General features: G+C 49.1%; 1 protein-coding gene and 2 long non-coding RNA genes across 5 annotated transcripts in view; 2 read left to right on the top strand and 1 right to left on the bottom strand.

Annotated features, from left to right (window-relative positions):
• Window positions 1-83: 83 nt before the first annotated feature.
• Window positions 84-8,444, top strand: LOC122422051. The gene is made up of 3 exons (XR_006263714.1): window positions 84-814; window positions 3,316-3,392; window positions 8,326-8,444. It is a non-coding gene; the product is annotated as an uncharacterized LOC122422051 (long non-coding RNA).
• The window catches only part of NFKB1 (nuclear factor kappa B subunit 1), a 121,905-nt gene continuing 111,832 nt past the window's right edge, over window positions 6,467-16,539 (bottom strand). For both annotated transcript variants that reach the window (XM_043438262.1, XM_043438263.1), the window contains exons 17-24: window positions 16,071-16,272; window positions 15,280-15,449; window positions 14,856-14,958; window positions 12,933-13,057; window positions 11,423-11,489; window positions 10,922-11,094; window positions 9,955-10,126; window positions 6,467-7,433 (exon numbers count right to left, since the gene is read on the bottom strand). In XM_043438262.1, the coding sequence (XP_043294197.1) occupies window positions 7,276-7,433; window positions 9,955-10,126; window positions 10,922-11,094; window positions 11,423-11,489; window positions 12,933-13,057; window positions 14,856-14,958; window positions 15,280-15,449; window positions 16,071-16,272 (1,170 nt within the window). In that variant the 3' untranslated portion in view covers window positions 6,467-7,275. The remainder of the gene's footprint in view (window positions 7,434-9,954; window positions 10,127-10,921; window positions 11,095-11,422; window positions 11,490-12,932; window positions 13,058-14,855; window positions 14,959-15,279; window positions 15,450-16,070; window positions 16,273-16,539) is intronic.
• Window positions 8,494-10,402, top strand: LOC122422052. Of its 2 annotated transcripts, none has more exons than XR_006263715.1 (3): window positions 8,494-8,744; window positions 9,282-9,357; window positions 10,330-10,402. It is a non-coding gene; the product is annotated as an uncharacterized LOC122422052 (long non-coding RNA). The 2 variants fall into 2 exon arrangements; XR_006263716.1 differs by having other exon boundaries at window positions 9,254-9,357.

Below are 16,539 nucleotides of genomic sequence, written 5' to 3'. Positions count from 1 at the left end.
CCCGGGCTTTCTCTAATTGTGGCAAGCAGGGGCTATTCTCTAGGTGTGGTATGTGGGCTTCTCATTATGGTGGCTTCTCTTGTTGCAGAGCATGGGCTCTAGGGTGTATGGGCTTCAGTAGTTGTGGTACATGGGCTTAGTGACCCTGCGGCATGTCAAATCCTCCAGGCCCAGGGACTGACCCCTGTCTCTCACATTGATAGGTGGACTCTCAACCTCTGGGCTACCAGGGAAGTCCGAATGAATACGGTTGACACAGGGGGAATGTCTGAGATGTTGAACTAGCCTTGTAATCATCTCACTCTGGTCTTATTAAAAAGAATAAGGCCTATTTGTTTAATCTAGTTGTAGTCAGGTATTCTAAGTTTTAATCAAAAGCATCCTAGTTGCTGCAACAGTTAAAGGTTATGGACTCTGAAATTACACATACGTATGTTTGAGTTCCAGATCTACTGGGCACTGTTTGACATTGCATATAAGTTACTGGGCCTTTCTGTACACGTGGGGTAATAATAATCATACTACTTGGGTTAATTGTGAGGGCTAAATGAGATGATGCATAGATACTGAGAGTACACAACAGCTAGTCAACAAATGTTTTTATCATTATCATTGCCTCTGTGTTTTAGTCATGAAAGAAAGCCCACGGAGGTGGGCAAAATGGGCATCTGCTCAGGCATTGGGAACAGCATCATTGAGGCGGGCAGCCCGAGGGAGTGAGGGGGCAGCAGTGGCACCTGGAAGAGAAGCGATGTGAATACCTTGATTCCTCCTCAGAACTGTCAGCTCATCACCCTGCCTGGTTATCTTGCAGGTACAATTGCAGAAAGTGTGGTTTGGGCCATGGCCAAGCTGTACATGGCCAGCAGATGCTTTTGCAGGCCCAAGCAATGTTTTTCACAAAGTTGAATTACTAAATTAAAAAAGACAATATTCCATGTAAAATGTAGATCTCTGATCTTACTATGATATTTTTTTAAAAAAACAAAGCCCCTGTTTGTTGAATCCACTTGTAGTCACGTGTTCTGATTTTATCATCAAAAGCATTCTTGTGGACAAAGGCGGGCTTGGGGGTGAGGCGTAGGTGGGCCTATGGACAGGGCAGTATGGGCTCTTGCTCTGAAGTTAAACCTGCAGTATGCGAGTTTGGCTCTAACATGTACTGAACTTGGACAGATCACTTAACTTCTAAACCTCAGTCTCCTCATCTTTAAGATGAGGTTAGCAGTAGTTACTGTTTTATAGAGTTGTGATGATTACAAAAAATAAAGGATGTACAATGCCTAGGATGGGTGAGTCATAAATGCTGGCTTCAGACAATTATTCCTCAAAGAATAGGGTTGGTTGTGGCTGGAATGATCAGGCCTTGGGGACAAAAGAAAAAGAACAGTTTAAGTCTTCTCTACCAAGGGAAAGTAATCATCAGACTTCTGTGACCCGAGCTGGAGGAGAAATACTCAGGCAGTAAGCCGAAGAAGTTTCTAAATTTCCTTCTTTTGGTAAGCCTCTTTCCAGTTTTATTGACGCAAAAAAGTTGAGTAGCAGGAGGCGTGCCAACTGTTGGGTGATCATGCAAAGTTCTGTTTCTTCCAGCAGAGGCCTCTTGTGCACAGGAAATGAGGCTGGTGGCTGCTGGAGGGGGACCCTGGGTCAGGACACTGGTTTCCTGGAGGCATCCCCAGAGGAAGGCAGGGAGGGCAGACTAAGGAAGGGCCTGTGGCCCTCTGCCCTCACCCCGTCCCCTGTCCAGGCTTCACAGAACCGGCTGTCCGTGCCCTGGAATGCTGGAGGCTTTGCTGAAAGAGAGAGAGGAGGGAGGGAGGGAGAGAGACCAAAAGAAGGATGGATAGAGAGATAAAGCGGGGAGGAGGGAGGGATCGCAGGAGAAAAGAACAGAGCAGCTTTGTTGAAGCTCCTTCGACTCCAGGGCTCAGAGGCCGGGCATCCAAGAGGCTGATCTCCAGGGTCAGACCTGCAGAGTGACCCTTTCTGCTGTTTTTCAGTCTATTTCATTTCCCTTCGTTGTTGCTACCTTGGCAAACTGGTGGCATCTCAATGATTTTTCACCGTACTTGAATGGCTATGGATCTATGGAAACTTGGCACAAAGCCCCCAGAGTAGCTGGTTGATGGGGGCGAAGTCAGATGAGCTTTTAAACGGCACAGTAGCAGAGAGTGATGAGGACTGAAACTGCACGTTATAGCATGATTTGAAGAAATCTGGTGATGGAGGGAGCAAGGGCGGGTCTTCCCTGGTCCAGCACAGCTGCTTCTGTTGAAGGGGGGTGGACGTGTGGGCGTGTGTGACTTCCTGCCCACATTTCCTTTCTTTGTTAATTTTTATTGGAGTATAGTTGATTTACAATGTTGTATTAGTTTCAGATGTACCACACATTCTTCCTTGAAGTTTTAAACCTGGAGTCTCTTTGCCTTTCAGAACCACAATGGCCCCCAGCACGTTTGCTGTGTGCCTGTGTGGATCATCATTCAAGATGTGCTTTTGGCAAGGCAGGAAAACAGTCAGGGCCAAGTGGTGGCTTTGACCTTCCCAGAACAAAACTGGGAAGGAGAAGACAGTCAAGGGCTGCGTTGGCATTGGGCTGACTTGCCCAGTGGTCCATGAACATATGTACATCCCCAGCATGTACATCCCCACCAGTGGCAACGGTAACGTGCCCACTGATGCTGGGGCCCAGGTGGTGATGGGGGGTGGGATGCAGGGGCTGGGGCTTAGGAAGGAGATGGGGATGTTTCTTCTGGGTTAAGATGAGCGCTTCCTCAGTGTCTCCCCCAGCCCCAGTGCTAACAGGTGAACCTAGAAAACCAATGGTCTGGAACGCGTAGCCTTGGGGATTGGTGTTGAAAGGCAGCTGCAGCCAGGATTATAGGAAGGAGGTGCTATCACATTGTAGGGATTTTAAAAAGATGGCGATTTGGATAATTTACTTAGGTGATCTTTAAGATATTGTCTAGCCTTGAGAAAATAAAAGAATTTTAGTTACATCATCTTTTGACTCCATGCCTCCCTAAATCCATTACCTGGGGAAGGGGGAAGCACAGTTCAGAAAGAAAGTTCCCCCAAAACTCACAACATGAGAAAGATATGCAGCCCGGGGACCTCACATCAATGAATAATTCATATTTAAGCAGTTTAGCCTATTATTATGGGGAGAATAAAATCATGTGAACATTTAATCAACGTATCTTTTTAGTGGTACTCTGGGTTCATTTTGCATGTTGGCTGGGGTATGACGTTGTGATTCCATTGTTTTTGTATGGATTTGTAAGTACTTTTTTCTTTCTTTTTTAAATATAGAACTTCAAAGGACTTCAGACTCAGACATGACTAAAGAATAACCTGTGGAATTAGATATACCTGGATTTGAATTTGGGGTGAGTAGTTCATATTCAGATTATCTGTTTCCTCATTGTAAAATTGGGGTTAAATATGAACCCATAGGGATGGCTTGAGAATTATGACTAGAATTCATTACAGCAAAGGGGCCGACACGTCACAGATGCTCAGATCTGCCTGTCTCCTTTGTCTCTTTATTCTGGCTAAGATGCAGAGGGTGGGTTTGTGGGGGCTGTTGTCCATGGTGGTCCAGGAATAGCTTCACCACATCCAACTACCACAGGGGACTTGGGCGGGTGAACAGGCAGCAGCCTGGCTTCCTGCTGCCAAAAGACAAAGACTGCAGATCCTGAAAAAATCTGGGTTGTGCTTGCAGAGTGTAGAAGACTCAGAAGATGACGAAGCCTCTAAGGAAGCTATTTTTGAATGGCTTCCTGCTGAGAGACAGGCTTTTGGGAAGGTTTATTTCAGGCCCATTGTAGCTCCCCACCTGTCTCCTGCATTCCTTCTGCTGTTTATCCCCATCTGCCGGGCCAGAATGAAAGACACTCCTTCCTCAGAGGCACAGACAGCATTGGTGGCCTTTTGTCTGAGCACACACGCACACTCAGGACACCACTGTGATTTGGGAGAAGAGAAAGGAACAGAAGCGAAATAGGCTTCTTCTTAAAGAAGGGAAATGCTATTTTCATTTCCGGCGTGTGTTTCTTTGTTGTTCCTCATGGAGTCAGCGTCTCTTTAACATGACCTCCTGGTATGGGAATTGTTGGGACAGTAACAAGCACCTCACACCTAAGGCTTAAAACATCAGCTTGTTGCTTCGTTTATTTGTAAATCTGCCGCCAGGGCTGGACTCTTCCGGGGCAGCATCGGCTGAGGCAGAGTGAAGGCCCCATAGGTGTGACTCTGGCTCCTGCTGCGGTTGCTCAGTTGTTTGAATCAACAATGTTTGACTCTTTGTGACCCCATGGACTGCAGCATGCCAGGCTTCCCTGTCCTTTGCTCAAACTCTTGTCCACTGAGTCGGTGATGCCATCCAACCTTCTCATCCTGTCACCCCCTTCTCCTCCTGCCCTCAGTCTTTCCCAGCGTCAGGGTCTTTTCCAATGAGTCGTCGGCTCTTCGCATTAGGTGGCCCAAGTATTGGAACTTCAGCTTCAGCATCGGTCCTTCCAGTGAATATTCAGGGTTGATTGACGGCTGGGATCCTCTCAGAGCTTCACTCCAGCACATGTCTGCCATTTCTGTTGGTTGAACACCCGCAGATGGTGTCTCCACATGGCCACTTGGCTCCTTCAGAGCATGTATGCTAACTGGCTTCCAACAGGACAAGCTCTACCCGAGGGACTGGGCAGAAGTTGAATTGCATTTTCTTACCTAACCTCAGGAGTCACTCACCATCACTTCTGCTCTTGTCACAGGACTGGCTAGATGTGCAGGGAAGGAACATTGGCCTCGCCCCTCAGAACAAAGGCCTCGCCTCTCAGGAGTGTTAGCATGATACGGTAAAACTGGTGACCTTGTCATGGCCACCTGGAAAAGAACTGTTTGTCACAGGGGCACGGAACTGGGCGAGGAGTGGAGGCATATGCTTGCTGTTGGAGAGTTAAGGAGACTCAGAGCTATTTTTATTTTAGAAATATAACTTTAAAAAACTGGAATATAGGCATAGCTCATTTGATTGCACTTTACTGTGCTTTGCTTATATTGCTTTTTTTTTTTTTTTTAACAAACTGAAGGCTTGTGGCAGCCCTGTGTTGAGCAAGTCTATCAAGTGCCATTTTTACAACAGTATTTGTTCACTTCATGTCTCTGTCACAGTTTGGTCATTCTTGAAATATTGTGAACTTTTTCATTATTATTACATTTGGTATGGTAATCTGTAATCAGTGATCTTCGATGTTACTGCTGTAATTGTTTTGAAGTGTCACAAACCACGTCCTTACAGGTCGGTGGTGGTGGTGCTGGTTAGTCGCTCAGTTGTGTCTGACTCTTTGCGACCCCATGCACTATAGCCCATGGGAAGAATACTGGAGTGGGTTGCCATTCCCTTCTCCAGGGGATCTTCCCCACCCAGGGATCAAACCTGGGCCTCCTGCTTTGCATGCGAGCCGTACAAGTTGGTCAACTTTGATAAATGGTGTGTGTGTGCCGACTGCTCCGCCCAACGGCCATTCCCTGTCTCTCTCCCTCTTCTAGGGCCTCTCTATTCCCTGGGACACAACAATATTGAAATCAGGCCCATTAAGAACCCTTTAGTGGCCTGTAAGTGTTTAAGTGAAAAGTTACGCCTCTCCCTTTAAATCAAAAGCTAGAAATGATCAAACTTAGGAAGGCACACCAAAAGTCAAGGTAGTCCGAAAGGTAGGCCTTTCGCACCAGCTAGCCAAATTGTGAATGCAAAGGGAAGGGTCTTGAAGGAAAATGAAAAGTGCTACTCCAGCGAACACCCAAATGATAAGAGAGTGAAAAGAACCTTATTAAGGATGTGGAGAAAGTTGTAGTGGTCTGGACAGATGAGCAAATCAGCCACAACATTCCCTTCAGCCAGAGTCTGTTCCAGAGCGAGGCCCTAACTCTCTTCAATTCTGTAAAGACGAGAGAGGTGCGGCAGGCTGTAGAAGAGAAGTCTGGAGCCAGCAGAGGTTGGTTCACGAGGCTGAAGAAAAGACGCATCTCCATGGCATAAAAGTGCACGGTGAGACAGCAAGGGCCACAGAAGCTGCAGCAGGTCATCCAGCAGATCTGAGAGCCAGAAGGTACAAGGTAAATTCGTGCTGGAAGGCTTCCTGTCGCAGAGGCTCTGTTGTGCTAATGTCTCAGTGCTTCATCACAAGAGGCATGGGGAACACACAGAGGCCTGAAGAACAGCGCCTGAGGTGGAGGAAGATGAGGTGATATGGCCTACATAAAACGAGCCTAGCAAGGATTTGACAGACTGAAAGCTTTCATCTCCAGTTGAAACACTTTTGATAATTTCTGTTGTTGTTGTTCATTTCTGGATCAAAAACTTGATTCTAGAGCGAGCTGTGAATCTGAAAACCAGGCTGTGGAGTGATCCTGTGATTATAAAGAATCATCTTAGAAAAGTATTTATAGAGATCAAACAAGATGAGGTCATTAATTTGCTTTTCCTTTTATTATAAAAGTAAAATAAAAAATAGCATTTATAAATCCAACATTTTTTCCTTTAAAAGTATTTGATCTAAAAAAACATATTTACAATAGCAAAATGCAGAAAAGGGAGGAAATACCATTTTCAGCATTGATTGTAATCATGTTTAAATATTGACATGTACATGTTCCTTCCTCAAATCACATTAGAAAAAGCATTGAGCTTTTTTTTTTCCTTTTTCTTGCCACCTGGTTTGTAGAATCTTATCAATAGTTCCCCAAGAAGGGATGGAACCCGTGCCCCCTGCAGTGGAAGCTCCAGGTACTAACCACTGAGCCCCCAGGGAAGTTCTCAAAGACTCAGGGAAATGAGTCTTTGAAAATCATACAAAGTCAGTCTCATTTTAAAACATCCCTTTCCATAATCCTTGATCTGAGTGCACAGCTGTGCTGTGGACAGCCAGAAGGAAGGCCAGGTGGGGGTGTGACAACTTGTAATGAGAGCGGGCAAGCAGCAGAGGGACAGCAGCAATGACGACAGAAAGCAGCTGGTAAAGCTCAACAAGCTACCGCGCTCCCAGCGGGGCACCAGCCCAGCCGCAGGCTGTGACTGTGGATACTATCGTCAACTAAAACTCATCTCAGAACCAAAGAAGAAGTCCACGTTTAAATGGCCTGGAACTACACCCAGAGTGAGCCAGGCGGGCCTGTGTTCCTCGGAGCACCCTTGAGTGCAGCTCCTTCCTCCGGGCGACACGGTGGAGCTTCCGAGCTTTGGTGTCCTCGGTATCGGAAACTGCCAGCGGGCTAAATTTTGCCTTCTATAGGTCCTTCCTGCCCGTAGTCATGGGGCACTTTGTTAAGAGTTAGCAAGGAGGTGCCGCTGGTCAGAGACTCCGTGAAGCTGAGTTTGCGGAAGGAGGTCTCTACACCACTGTCACAGATGCTGTCGTCCCGGGGCTCGTCTGCGGAGAGAAAGCACGGGTCACGGGGCTGCACCCCGACATGGCCAGGCCTGGCTGCAGGGTGCCCCCACCCCGCGGGGCTGCTGTGCGTCAGGCGGGCTCGCGGGCGGCGTCTGCCGGCGGCCTCCGCTCATCCCCGCAGCCCACACAGCGGGGTGGGGACAGAAAACACCAGACTTAGCCAAGTGTTTTCGCCTCTCCTTCTTACAGTCTAGCCTTGTGTTTGTCAGAATCCTTTCTGAATTCTCTTGACTCAAAGTGTACTTTTTTTCTTAGAAATCAGGCGTATTTTTCCACCCACTCCCTATTGTATAGCAGAGGAAATTGCTGAATGTAAGCAAAATAAATTGGTGACAGAAGTAGGAACTAAAAATGAGCTCTTTGGGCTACACATGCTATTCAACACCATATACTGCCTCAAGAACATTTTGGTAGCAAAAAAAAAAAGTGAAAATGCATTTCTACTAGGCAGTTAGGTCTGATTTTCCTTTGAGAAGTGTCTCTAGGGAGCTGAAGAGTGTGAATGATTTCCCGTAGGGAGAGAGGGACCAAGGAAAACAGAAGTCTACCATACCCGTGTCAGAGAGCTCTTTCTTGTGTGTTAAATTCCAGTGCTGAAATAGTAAGACCTTCATGGCAGTGAGATGGCTATGGTTACTGATGGATTTATTCAACCGATCAGTCTTTATGGGTTTCTGTTATGTGCTAGGAACTGTGAGGTATTTTAAAAATAACTGTAAAATGAGGGCTTGTTGCTTTTTAAAATAGAAGTATTTACCTACTTCTTAGTGTGGAAGGAGCATCAGGTCATGAGATAGGAGATGAGGGTGGTTTTCTGGGGGTACCCTGTTCTCTTCGAGAGTGTGTGTAACACCTGTCCTCACTCCCCTAGGACGGCCACTCCGACAAGAAGACACTGGTGTTGAAATGGATGGCAAGAAGGAGCCCGCCAAGCAAGGACCTGTGCGGGGAAGGGGAAGAGAAGGCTCCCAGGCCCTGGGCCTGGATCAGTGTAGCGAGCTGGGGGAGCAGAAGGAACATAGGGCAGGGGGTGGGAGGGGGCGTGTGAACGCCATGTAGGAAAGAGAACAGACAAGCCCCTGCCGCCTTCGCCTGCAACAGTGCTGGGCAGGCAGGATGCACTCAGGGGAGACGGGCTGAAGGGATGCATGAACCGGAGGACATACAACCAGAGCAACGTCATTTTTAAAGAGAATCATGCTCCCTGTGTGTAGAGAATGGACTGAAGGTGGTGACAGAGTGACAGACTGGAAACTGGGAGACCAACTGGGAGCTGCTGTAGGAATGGAGGTAAGAAATGGGGGTGGGCGTCGAGGGTGGTGATCAGAGAGAGGAGGAGGCTGGAGGGAATGCTGTGAGGTGCTGGGACCAGGGAGGGTTCACGGCGTCGTGACCTCCTGGAGCACTGCCTTGCTCACAAGCGCCTTGGCAGTGCTGAGTCTGCACATGAGGGGGTCCCAGTCCTGTGCTGTGAGGAGGGGGCTCTGGAGGCTGAGACCAGGTGGGGGTGGGCATGCCGTGGAGAAGTCCAGGGGGAAGGGGCCTGAAGCAGGAGGTGCGGGTCACCTGTGCCCTGGGGGCAGCTGAGGAGGGTGATGAGCAGATCTGAGCGGACACTGGGCCTCGTGGCGAGAGGAGTCCTGGCGCAGGGGCTGACCACACAGGGTCAAGGAAGGACGTCATGAGGGGTGAGGAATAGCTACAGGCTTCTAGGAGGCTTGGCTGAATCAGAGAAGTTGGGCTGCAGCTAAAGGGGGTGGGGGATCAAGGGAATGTTTGTTTTCTGTTATTTTGAAAAGATGAGGGGAACCACACTCTGCTTGCCAGGGGATCCAGTTGGGAAGGGAGAAAAGGCTGACCCGTGAGAGGCGAGAATCAGAGGAGCGTCTCCGACCGGTGAGAGGTGGGCTGGGGGGGTTGTTGGTGCAGAATGAGGGTTCCAGCTCTTTCTATGTTCTCAGCGCAATGAGGCGAGGACATTGGGTGAGAGTAAGGGGCAGGAAGGGGGTGCTGGCGGTTTTGGAGGAGAAGCCGAGACGGAGGTTTTGGGAGATGGAGGACTCGTGCTTACGTGTTGAGGCGGGGTGACAGGTCAGCGTTGTGGAGGCTGGCGGGGAGAGGCGGCAGGAATGAGAGGACCCCTGCAGGGAGGAGGCTGAGCAGCTGATGGGAACGTCGGGGCGTCAGCCCACAGTCAGGCGCTTAGTCCTGGTTCCACAGACATTGGTCTGCTCACCCCTCTCAGAAATTTAAGCAGTGAGAGCAATCGGGCTTACCCTCACCACCCGGACCGTCCTCAGTAACGCGCGTGCCAAGGTGCCTGTGCTGGGGACAGCCCCGCCCTGAGCAGTAGCGGCGGGAGGGGAGGATAACGGCACCTGGGGTCCGAGAGGGACACGGATGCAGGGACCGTGTGTTCAGGAGTGACGGTGGGGAGGACAGGCCACAGCCCCGGAGACTGGAGGCATGTCTCAGCTGCTTTTTGTCTGTTTTTCCATACCTATCTGTGGCCTTTTGGAGGCGGGGGCGAACGGCAGCGAATGGGCTTGGGAGGCGGTCTTAGCCGGGCTGGTGTCTGTGCTGCAGAAGGCTGCCTGGATCACGTCAATGGCCTCGGTGTAGCCCATCTGTCTCAGGGCCTCCACCAGCTCCCTGATGGTGCCCCCGGAGACCTGAGAAATGAAGGAAGAGTGTGCTTCTGTGTTCCAGCCTGTGCAGGAAATAAGCAGGCTGTAAACTCGACACCACACCCCGTCCCCCTGCCAGGCTGCCTCCTCCACCGAGACGGCCAGGGGGCATGGAAGGTCTGGTGGAGAGCCTCTCAAAAAAAGCAGGGAGCCTCAACATCGTCTTTGAATCAGGTTTCCTGTTTCAGCTCAGAGATCACTCAGGAAGTCACAGAGAAGCAGAGAGACTGCCGAGGCAGTGAAGCTCTATAGTGAAACCTACACAGGCGTCCTGAAGCTCTGAAGACCACTGAGAGATGAGCAATGATGGAATTTTCAATAGAAAGAAACTTCGCCCCGTGGTTTTTCGGCATTTATTTTAGAAATTAAAAGCATCACCAGGTAACGGCTCTGCTGGGAGTGACCTCACAGCTGCTTCTGGGATGTGCTCACATGAGACCAAGGCCTGTGCTGGGGTAGAGGAGAGCACGAATGTGGAGCACAGTCTCCTGTTCAGGAGATCTGCGTTCTGTGACCATCCTGACCCTCCAAGTAGCATTTCTGCAGCACACCTCAAAGTATCTGAATACAACCAAGGTGGGCTTCCTCCTGGCCTGGGTCACCCTCCCAGGACATGGGGAGTGACTAAGATTTCGCTGCTCAGAGTTAAGGGGGAGGGGAGGGACTGTGCTCTGGCCGGTAAGGTTAACACAGTCAGATAAACACAGCCGAGGGCGGTCGCAAAGAGTTGGACATGACTTAGCGACTGAACTACAATGACAACGTAAGGTGACACATTACCTCGTAGTTGTCCATGAGGGTTTTGGAAGGTGCGGGACTCAGCCGGAAGGCGTTGTTCAGTATCCCCAGACCTAATTTCTGTGCCAGAGTAGCCCAGTTTTTGTCTGGATCAGGAATTTCTAGCAACTTGTAGAGCTGCAGCTTTGCATCTTCAGTCAGCTGTTTCATGTCTCCTAAAAGAGGTAAAGAAGAAACATGACCATCCTGACTGATCAGAGACTCTCCAGAGGGACCGGTCACTGCCACACGGCTCCGCCTCCCACCCCGGGGAAGCAGTCGCGCTCTTGCACCAGAGAGTCAGCAGCCACCCAGGTGAGTAAGAACAGCCCACGCTGTGGTAGATCACAGCTGGACCTTCTCCGTGGCAGGACCCCCCTGCTCCTGAGAGAAGCCCCTGCCTTTCGCAGCAGAGTCTGGGTAACGCCGGCTCTCCCTCAGCCCCTTTCAGGGTCAGGATGGAGGTGACACTGGCTCGGGGCACCTGGTTCTCCCACAGCTTACCTTGTGCCAGCAAATCATCAGATGTAAACTCTGGCTCATAGGGTTTCCCATTTAATATGTCAAATACCTGTTGGGAAGAAAAATGCGGGGATGTTACAGGGACCACCAGAGAAATCTGCTGCTTTGTGGTAAGGAACTCAGCCTGTCCTTCTCAGGAGGCGCTCGTACCCCTAAGGTGGAGTGGGAAGAGAAGTCGGTACCCTGGCCTGCAGACGTGGCTGCCCTCTGGGGCTCTGGGCCCAGGAGGCTGTGCCCCACAAGCGCTGTCTGAGCCACATAGCAAGACCCCACCCAGCCTCACAGAGAGCCAGGTCACACCCCTTCTGAGGGACAAAGGTGGTCCAGGCCACCCAGGCAGCCACGTGCTGGTCCGAGTCGACGGTAAATGACGTTTCCCTGAGAGTTAGGTCAGGGACTGAACCCACGCCATGCTGTGAAGCTGTGCCCCCTGGCAAAAAGGCTCATGAGAATGAGTTTTTTGAGCTTGCTCACACTGAGGTGTACAAATGCTCACAAGGCTTGAGGATAGCTTCTTGGCACCATCCACCTTTTAACTGAGGGGCCAAAAAAGTCTTAGGATAAAAGAAAAGAAAACAGACAACTAATAGGAACCTGCTGTAAGGACAGGGAAACGTAGTCAATACTTTGTAATGACCCATGTGGGGAAAGAATCTAAAAAAGAGTGGGCATACGTGTAACAGATTCAGTTTGCTGAAACTAACAACACTGTATATCAGCTATACCCCCAATAAAAGTTAAAGGAAAAAGAAACTCCCATAGCTATGGGGGCTTTTCTGCATTCTCTGCAGTGGTTTCTGGCTGACCTGGGTGAGGACCCCACGGGGTCACCGAGTGGCTTATTTTTGCGTTCTGTGGTGAGGCTTCTGGGAAAACCAGGCGCTCAAGGTAGAGTGCCATGTGGTCTCTGCCAGGGTCACACAGCTCTCACTCGGCCTCACACGGGCCCTGAGCAGTGCCTGCCCCTCGGGAGTTTAGTTAGTTGGGCTGGAGCTGTGTGCTGCCCACCTCCTCCTGTGGCTCCCCCTCCCTGGGCCCGAGGACCTGGTAACCGCTTTCACCTTCAGCTCTTGGGTCAGCAGAGTTCTGAGGAAGGCTTTAAGTCTGTTCTGTTTACACTGATGAAAATCCTCAGAAGAATCCCCTTTTCTTCTCAGGTTCAGCAGTTACTTACTGAAGTTCAGGCAAACCATGGCATGTATCCTGGCTTCAGAAACTCAGATGGGAAGGATTCTGGTGTGAGTTGTAATGGGCAACACGCTTTGTGAATTCTGAGTTTCTCTCATCTCACTCTGATCTGATTAGGCATACGCTTTTATGTTCAGAACTCTGCTGACCTAGATCTTTAGCGGATAGGCTTTTCAAGATAAATACAGCTCGTGACAAGCAGCCTGTCTTTAAAAATACCAGGTGCGGGCTTTGGGGAGTAAAGACTGAGGAAGACCACTTGCCGCCTCAGAGGCAGCCAGCACGCTGGCGGAGCGGCGCTCACCTGCCAGCTGGTGGCCATGTCCAGAGGAGTGGTTCCCGGTACGACCCCTTCATCCTCTCCATCCTCATCCCAGGAGTCATCCAGCTCGTACAGAGGCTCGAAGTTCTCCACCAGGGGATCTGCTCCTGCGGGGCCAAGTCACATAGCATTAGGTAAAACCCACATCTTCTCAGCTCCTAACTGCCTGGGGAGGTCAGATTCTATAAATATATAAAACACATTTCCACTGAAATATCTGCCTTTAAATTCTAATATATCTTGACTGCAAAGGTGACCAATGATACCTTTGTATAGCCAAAGACACTTTCAAAAACAAAGACTTAGACTGACTCTCACATTTGACTCTATAGGATGGTTGTCAGTGAGCGATGCACCTTTGACCTGACTCCTGCCTCAGGAGATGCAGGTTCGATCCTTGGGTCAGGAAGATCCCCTGGAGAAGGAAATGGCAACCCACTCCCGTTTTCTTGCCTGGGAAATCCCAGAGACAGAGGAGCCTGGTGGGTTCCAGTCCATGAGGTCCGAGTAGGGCATGACTTAGCGACTAAACAACAAGGGTGCACCCTTAGGATTAAGGTCCTATCTGTTCAACTTGATGCCTAGCACCTCGTTTTTCTCAGTGTCCTCACCTGCTTGCTCAAAAGAGCAAAGCTGCTTTCTGTCTAGTGCCAACCTGTTCTGTTTTATCCCTGGGATATGGCACTGATCCTTAAATGCAAAACACCAAGAAAACCTGCTGGTAGGATGCGTCGTTATTGAAAGGTTATAGCTTTTAGTCTGAAGGCATTTCATAATCATAACCAGTGACTCCCCAAACTAATCATAAACACTGCAATCACCAGCTCTTGCTCATGGGAATGTTCAACTTGACAAAGAAGAAAAGAGAAGGCTGCTGCTTTTTTGGTATATGATGTCAGAAAAATGTGGTGCCAAAGAAAAGGTTCTTATATTTTCCTGATCTCAGTTTTTTGGTTTTTTTAAAAGAAGGTATTTAATGTGCTATTTTCTTGAATCTGTGAGGCAATTATTTTCTAAAAACGATTTAATAACCTCATAAGTAAATCAAGTATGCCAGGACAGGATTGAGATACCAATTACATTAAACATGTTTGAGGTTCTAAATGTATAAGGCAGTGGAGATTCAAGGATGAGCAGGAATAATTTTCCTATATTTCATAGGATGAAAGGGTTGAATCGCAATAACAGTCTACATCCTTGATGCAGTCTACATCCCCTGCAAAGCAGGGGAGAGAAACATAGAAGAGTCTGGAAGTTCAAGGTGACAAGGTGTGACTCAAGCTCTGCCCCTTACCAGGGCCCGGGAACTGGGATGCAAAAGTCTCACCAGTCTGTTTCCTTGGCTATAAAATGGGAGTAGTAATGGGATTTGTCTCAAAAGGTTACTGCAGATTAAGTAAGATTAAATGAGACAGTGTGAAGTATCTAGCCCAACAGAAGCTAGCAATTTTCAGGGTTTGGTACATGACAGTACTTACTCACACTGGGCCCATGTGTTTGTTCCCATCATTTTGGCTTCTCAGAGATCTTTCTTACAAAAGGAAGTCTTTAAATGCTTTATTATACCAATAAACTTTTCCTTCTGAGGGCCTGTGATGGGACCTTAAGGCTGATACTGCTCTGAATTCTGCAAGGAATTCAGTTCAACCTTAAGATCTCCTGTCATGGGACTCAATCCAAATCCAAAACAGGTGAGTAAAAACTAACGACCATCAGCATGGCACCCAGGATTACTAACACAAACAGAGCCTTCGTGGCTGCTGAGTGGGATTTGCAGCAAACTTTTATTTATTTGTGCCTTTCTGCAGCACATCTATAGGTTAAGGAGGTGGCCTGGCTGCTCGAGTGAGTCTGGGTTTGCCTTCCTGTTGACATTTTCTATGGCTGACCACCAGGCTGCCTTACCTGCTGCTTTGAGAAGAGCCGCCAGCCTGGTGGACCCTCTCCCGGCCGCTATGTGCAGGGGTGTAGTTCCGTCATAAGTGGTGCTGTCCACGTGGGCATCACCCTAAAATCCGCCCACACAGAAAAGGGTTAGTTCAAGGTCCTCTGGCCCTTTTGTCCCCACCTCCCCTGTGTGCATGGCTCTCCAGGTCATGTTCCCAGCCCAGTTGTATTCTAGGCAGGCTCTGCCAGTGCAGAGATCCTCAGAGATGCTGGGCAGGGGAATACTGGAGGGCCTGAGCAGCTATTCTGAAGCCTCCAGTAGATACTACACAGGTAGAGCCAACGATAGGGAGATGAGCTGTTAGCAAAGTTGTTCTTTGAAAAGATTTTCCCAAATGCCCTTTGGGAATTGAATGAGAAGGCAGGTAAGTGCAGCCCTCACCTCCAGGAGCAGGCAGCCAGCCAAGGAGATGTTGTCGTGCTCCACGGCCAGATGCAGCGCCGTGCGCCCCGACTTCCGCTCCTGGGCGTTGACATCGGCCCCCGCGGCCATCAGCAGCAGCAGACACGGCAAGCTGTTGCTCATCATGGCTACATGGATGGCATTCAGACCTACGGCCCAAGCACAGGGATGGTTATGGGGACGGAAGGCTGTTGGGGGTCAGCATGTCCCTACTCCAGTCTGTACAGGTGCTGTAAGTCAGCTGCCCTGCATGTAAACCCCACACTCCTTTTGTGTTCTCAGGAGACAATGCGAACACATAAACATTCTCTGAATAAAGGATACTTTCTACATATCAAGGGGGCTTCCCTGGTGGCTCAGATGGTAAAGAATCTGCCTGCAATGCAGGAGACCCAGGTTTGATCCCTGGGTCAGGAGAAAGGAATGATAACCCACTCCAGTATCTTGCCTAGAGAATCTGCAGCCTGGCAGGCTACAGTCCATGGGATCACAGATAGTCAGACATGACTGAGCAGCTAATACTTTTTCTACATATCAAGAATGGTGTTTGCTTAGGCCTCTGCTTTTCCCTCCTAGTGACTGACTATTCCAGATCATCTTCAAAGGAATTAGCTGCAGCCAGCAATGGAAATTTCCGTAAGAGATGATGAATTCCAAGTGGTTAAGGAAAGCACTTTGGGGCGCAGATCAAACACACATATTTATCTGGTAGCTACTTATTGTTTAGAAAGCAGACAGAGGTTACACCACGATGCGTGGTTGTCTCTTACCTTCCCCGTTGGGGTGGTCAATAAGTTGTGCTGCCTTTTTGTGCTTGAGTAAAATACCGAGAATTTTATCATGTCCTTCTTTGGCAGCGAGGTGCAAAACAGAGTTACCCAAGCGGTCCAGAAGGCTCAGGTCAGCACCAGCCCGCAGCAAGTCCTCCACCACAGCTTCCTGTCTGGTGATTACTGCCAGGTGCAGCGGGGTCTGGGCGGTGGAGGAGAGGCAGGAGATGACACTGGTCAGTGGCACAGACACGCTGCAATAGGTGGAATCATACCGAGGGGCCACTTCTCATGCCCAGATTAAGTTCTCACCTCTGCAAATGAGTTACTCTCCTGCTAATGATATATATATATACTGGACTGACATTTAGTTATCAAAATTATTTTATATTTACAATTTTTTAAAAAATTTTTATTTTTTTACAATTCTTAATAGCTTTGTTTCTGGCTACAGTCAATTGATTTTTGA

The sequence above is a fragment of the Cervus canadensis genome, chromosome 19 (assembly GCF_019320065.1).
Source record: "Cervus canadensis isolate Bull #8, Minnesota chromosome 19, ASM1932006v1, whole genome shotgun sequence".
Lineage (NCBI taxonomy): Eukaryota > Metazoa > Chordata > Mammalia > Artiodactyla > Cervidae > Cervus > Cervus canadensis.
Note: the sequence above shows the minus strand (reverse complement) of the source record. Positions and strands in the feature narration are given on the sequence as shown.